This window comes from Pan troglodytes, chromosome 1 (genome assembly GCF_028858775.2).
Source record: "Pan troglodytes isolate AG18354 chromosome 1, NHGRI_mPanTro3-v2.0_pri, whole genome shotgun sequence".
Lineage (NCBI taxonomy): Eukaryota > Metazoa > Chordata > Mammalia > Primates > Hominidae > Pan > Pan troglodytes.
This window is the reverse complement of record NC_072398.2, coordinates 116338612-116344611: the sequence shown is the minus strand read 5'-3', so window position 1 is coordinate 116344611 and position 6000 is coordinate 116338612. Positions and strand designations below refer to the sequence as shown.

The 6000-nt window shown below is 39.6% G+C and overlaps 1 protein-coding gene across 6 annotated transcripts in view; it reads left to right on the top strand.

The window, feature by feature from the left end:
* Window positions 1-3316: 3316 nt before the first annotated feature.
* Window positions 3317-6000, top strand: part of WARS2 (tryptophanyl tRNA synthetase 2, mitochondrial) — a 133782-nt gene continuing 131098 nt past the window's right edge. For 5 of the 6 annotated variants that reach the window (XR_010152727.1, XM_063798063.1, XM_054685762.2 and 2 more), the window contains exon 1: window positions 3317-3412. Coding sequence is in view for 4 of the 6 variants with exons in the window: in XM_063798063.1 (XP_063654133.1) it covers window positions 3323-3412 (90 nt within the window). In the remaining 2 variants the exon portion in view is untranslated. Of the gene's footprint in view, window positions 3413-3508; window positions 3700-6000 lie in introns of those variants that run through there. The other variant, XM_054685754.2, reaches the window with a different exon arrangement.

The following is a 6000-nucleotide window of genomic DNA, read 5'->3' as shown; positions in this document are numbered from 1 at the left end:
TGATGTTCTTGGACAAGGAAACCTAATCCTTTCTTCTGACACACATGGTTGCAATAGAAACCATTTCCCAACTGCCAGTCTGGTTTTAATCTGTTGTTTCTAGCAGGAGAGGATTTGCAGGGAATGTTAAGGAGAGAACAAAATTACCAGAACTTACTATAAAGTAAAAGTGTTGATGAGAAATCAAAATTTAAACAAGTGTTCAAAATTGTAAGCATGAACATATGTAGACATATAGTTCACGTTATAAGGATAGGACTATAAAACTTTTTAATCTTAGGTATGTTTAAAGTCTGCTTTCCATACAACATTTATATCTTACTTTACCAAAGTTCTTTAGCTTACTCAAATGATAGCAATGGTAAAATACCATCATTAAATACAGTGGTGCTTCATTTAAACACCACTGTTGGAGAATGAATTATTCCATAGGAGAATTTTCCATATAACCAACTGCATAATACACACTTTTCTTTTCTTTCTTTCTTTTTTTTGAGACAGTCTTGCTCTGTCGCCCAGTGTGGAATGCAGTGGCTTGATCTCGGCTCCCTGCAACCTCTGTCTCCCTGGTTCAAGCAACTCTCGTGTCTCAGCCTCCTGAGTAGCTGGGAGTACAGGCGCACACCACCATGCCTGGGTAATTTTTGTATTTTTCGTAGACATGGGGTTTCACCATGTTGGCCAGGCTAGTCTCGAACTCCTGACCTCAAGAGATCTGCCCGCCCCAGCCTCCCAAAGTGCTGGGATTACAGGTGTGAGCCACTATGCCCAGCCCATGATATATACACACTTTTAAATGTTAACCATTTTGTATGAAAACATTTCAAAAGTGTATTGTAGGTTTTTTCTTCAAAGATACATTGAATAATATATCTTTCCCCGAGGAGTCACGGTTACCATTATTAAAAACTTATTAAAATAAGTTAAATATACTGAGCTGAATATATTCCTCCTCTTAGAAGATGGTGAGCTTTGTAGTCATACTTTCCCCAACACCAAAATGCTTACTGTGAAAAAGTACAAAAGTAGACAGAACTGGTTCATTTTTAATACATCCTGTGTCTTTTCTGTTAACTGTTCCTTCTGGCTGTTAAAAGCATAACAATTGCTGACAATAAGCTGTGTAATTTGTTAAAATCCAATTTACTTTTAAAAGAGGTGCCTACTCTGCATAAGAGACTATTCTAGGTGCTGGGGGAGATGTTAGAAATATAAACTATAGTCCATGTCCAAGAAGCAAGGCTGGCTGAGTGACACCTGAGAGTTACCAGGTCACCGCCACGGTGCAAAACACAGTTTATTACTTCTAACAAAGTCTAAAAATTAGCAAATATTTTCAATTTTAAAAATCAGGATACTAAAGTTACAAAACTTGTGGTCTTAAAGTCCCACCTTTTTTAGTGGGACTATGTCTTGGAAATACCTCCCACGGAAATATTATTGGTCATAGGAGTCTGCAGATAAGACTAAGAACTACTTCTTGAAGAAATAAAGTAGGTACACCCTTTGACAGCTTTTGGTGCACCATAGTCTTATTGCTAGGTTTTATCTCTCTATCTAGATGACTAAAGATGTCAGAAAACTAATCTTGCTAATTGCTAGGGTCATGTAATCTCATTAATAAAATATATGTAAAACACTGTACTATAATGCTTTGCTCTATGTATGAGTAAAACATGTAGGGCATTTATTAAACTGCATTTTACAAGGCATAACATATATCCCCCTTCCCCTGGCAAGGTTTGTTTCCAGGGTCTCAGTAATATCACATTCTTTGGGTTCTACAACACCTCTTGGCTCCTTTATTTCCATCATCTGGCTACTTTCATTCCACAAACTCTATCTGATGGTCTCAAGGATTTCCTTGGTTTCAATTACCATCTGTTTTGTAGTTCAAATCTCTTCTGAGCTCCAGACCCATGTATCTATTTAATGGGCATCACATTTTGGAAGTACTACAAGCACCTCAAATTTAACAGCCAAAACCAAACTGATCAGCTTTGTTGAAGACTATAACTTGATTTCCTAGTTTTTTTTTGCCTTCATCCCTTTCCTGCTCACTTCCAAATTACACCAATTATACTTGAACTTCACCAGTACTTTGTATACCTACAAGATTATACTATATGGTTTTAATTTACTGTTTTGTCTTACCCTGGTAGATTTCAGCTCCTTTATAGGCATCTCTTATCTCCTACCTCTCCTTGGTAATTTTCAGTAGCTGGATGAATTATAAACAAAACACATAAAGGAATTGTCATGAATTTCTTCCAGTTATATTTTTACTGAAACACTCGTTATCTGTCTGGGAGACTTTTAGGTGAATTAACAGAAGCAGAAGAACTGTATTAAACTTTCTCATAACCCCAAACAAAACAATTTCTTCCATCAGGTATAACCTTCCTGCAGCCTTCCCTAGACTAGGCTGAAACACCACAGTCATAACCACTCCTCCTTAAAACTTGCGGTGCTTGCTTCTTTAACACCTATTAAGTGAACATCATTTATTTATCCGCTACTCTATTAGACTGTACACAACTTGAAGACAAGATATGTCTTTCTCTGTACCTTCAGTGCCTAGCACATTACGGTAGGGTTCAACAAAGTTTACAGGACGAATGAAATAAGGCCACATAAGCCCAGTGCGGTGGCGCATGCCTGTAATCCCAGCACTTTGGGAGGCCGAGGCAGATGGCTTGGCTTGAGCTCAGGAGTTTGAGAGATCCTGGGCAACATGGTGAAACCCTGTCTCCACAAAATACAAAAATTAGCCGGGCGTGGTGGCGCACCCTTGTGGTCCCAGCTACTCAGGAGGCTGAGGCAGGAGAATAGCTTGAGTCTGGGAGGTGGAGGTTGCAGTGAGCCGAGATCGCGCCATCGCACTCCAGCCTGGGCGAGAGTGAGACCTTGTCTCAAAGAAAAAAAAGGGAAATGAGGCCACACATGTCTAAAAAGACCACTTATATTACCCTCTAAGAGAACTGGGAGTTCCTAAACAAACTTTTTAAAGGTTGCCTTCACATAGCTAAGATCAGAAATGCAGCCTACTTGACTTTCTTCCAGTCTAAAGCGTTGCTACTAATAACCCCCAAGGAAATTCTCCTTCCAGGAAGGCTGCGCAGACAAGGGATCCAGGGAAAAACACTAAAGCCCCACCCCGTTCCTGTCCCCACCTGCTCGGCAAGAACTGCACTCCGCCTGATAGCGGCTGCGCTGCGCAGCCTGGAGGCCCAGGCCGCGCCCCGCAAGCAGGAGTCGCGAGACTGGGATTGGCTCTCTGAACAGACGTCATTCCGAACAAGACGGCTCCGCCCTTCTCAAGATGGCGCTGCACTCAATGCGGAAAGCGCGTGAGCGCTGGAGCTTCATCCGGGCACTTCATAAGGGATCCGCAGCTGCTCCCGCTCTCCAGGTAACCAAAGACGGCCCTTCCCTCCGCGGCTTCCCATCCCGCGAGGTTCTTCTCATCCCACTGCCCTCTATTTATTTCTCTCCTCCCGCTTCTTAGGGAAAGTACATGCCTTCCCTCGCCTAAGGTCTACTCGTCTATGACTGTCGGCCTGTTCAGAGCGTAGTGACGTTGCAAGGATACGTGATGACGTAAAGGTTTCTTGGTGGAAAAAGCGCGCCGCTTTCTGACCTCTTGCTGCCACCTCCAGTTCTGGGAGCGGAGCGCCGCCGCTGTTGCCGGGCAACGCGGTGAGCCTACCCCGCGTGTGATGTTTTCAGAGACCGGTTGTTTTAGAGACTGCTCTTCTTGTGGTCTTATTACTGTTTTTACCCTCCTTACCCTAACAACACGCTAAGGGGCTATCGGAGAGATTAGAGAAGTTTTGTTAGGCATTGGGCAGCTTGGGTCGGGGCAGCAGGTTGGCAGTGTGGTACTTGAGCAAGTGTCAGTGCATCTTCCATTCTGGTTGCTCCTGGTGGCTCCACAGCACTGCTATATCTAGCAGGCTGTGAAAGAGTGACCGCAAGCTGCTACAGAGTTTGTCCTGTCCTGCGCTTGACAACACTGCTGTTACCATTAATCTCGTCGTACGGAGACCATGTCGCGGCCTGGTCTTATTGGGAATTGTCTTAAATATTTGGAATTTTACCCTCATAGCAAAAAAGTCAGGGGGAGGGGATACCCTTTCAGTTATTCGGGCTTTTACCAAACGTCTTCCAAGTACAGTCTCAGTGGCAAGCACTTTGACGTACTTTATCTATGGGAGATATATTCTGGGAACTAGAGAGAAAGGAGAGAATGTGATTTTATTAGGTAATTTCCTGGCATCATTTGCATATGCATTGCCATAATGAGTAGGTGTGAGGATGTCACACCTATTGTAACTGTTGTGTTGAAAACAGCGCTAGACTGGAAGGTAGCCTAGAGGTCAAGGGTTTGGTCTGCCACTTGATAGCTGTGTGACAAGTCACAGTCTCTCTGGGACTTTTTTTCTTTTTTTGCTCATATTGAGTGGAGGAAGAGAGCTGGACTGATTGACACGTTAATGTTCTTTCAACCTCTGGAAAATCTATAGTTCCATGATTATGAAGCCAAAACAAAGCCAATGAGAGTAATTATGAAAACCAAAATTTAAGTTCAACTTATTTTTCTAGTCATGTCATAAATTTTTTGAACTTCCGTTTTTTATTAATGTGAGCCTCACAAAATTCTTATAAGCTAATATATTAATATATACCAGAAAGCTGCTTGTCAACAAACAACTATTCAAATGTTACCTTAAATTTCAGCAGCAATGTTAGGTAAGACAATTCAAAATTAGATAAATTTATCAAAAATTCCTCTCCTTGAAATTTGAGGGTTTGATTCTGCAGAACTAGAATTAGATGATTATTTATAATTAATAGCACATTAACACCTATGCTATCAAAGTAGCTAAGCCGTAGACCCAAACTTCCCCTTATTCCAAACTAAAGAATTGAAGATGTCTTGAGAATAGAGAATCAAAGAGAGAGAGAAAAAAAAGACAAACTGCAGCCTGCTAATGACTGCCCAGGGAAGTTTAAGACACTAAGTCATTATAAATGCTAAAGAAAAAATTTCTTAAACCTCTACTATTGTTTCAGTGGCATTTATGAATAGGGCTATTAAAGTTAATTATTAATCTAGATTGTTTCAAGATGTAGAAATTCCAGTACAGATGAATGTTTCTAAACCTTTAATTTAGCTTTGAGTAGAATAAGTATTAAATGTGAGAGTATTTTTTTAAAGTATAAATCTACATATAATTTCAGTCATTGAAAATGATGGTTTGAAAGATTAATGTGGTTTTTTGAAAGACTGAGAAAAGATACAAAATTGTGTTCATAGTGTTATTACGATGTTATGTTTATATATAAGTGTTTATATAAACGTATACATAGAAAAAAAGCCTGGAAGGGAACAAACATTTTTAACTTTTTTATTTTGCTTTGGCCTTCCTAAATAGTGGGTTAAAAGTTATTTGTTTCCTTTTATAGCATTACATATTTTTCACATGTCTAAATTGAAGACACACACTTTTTAATAACCAGAAAAACGTTTTGAAATCATAAATCTTTATACAGATCTTTAGTCATTAATATCATTTGTGATATTTTAGGTTTCTGAGGAAGATACTTGTCCCACAATGCCGTTATTAAAATGGCCTTAAAAAAGGACTACTAAAAATTTATGGCCACTTTTCCTGTATGTATCTTCTTTTTCTCTTGAAAAGCTTCCTTTGAAGTCAAAGGGATTTTGTGAACAGATGCAGAAATATGTGAGAGAGGCATTGGATTCTTAAACCAGATGCATTAGACATTTTTATGATATCTCATAACCTTTGTAGAAAAAAATTATTTTGCAAGAGTATAGTATAATGGGAAAAAATGTATATTTATCATATGAATGGTTCCATCAAAAACCAAGAAATAGCCAAGTTAGTTTTTATTAGCCTTGGCTGTGCACTTACTCCCTTAGGTGTAAAGCAAAAGTGAATGAGCCATAACAGTGCTATGTTAGAAACTCTA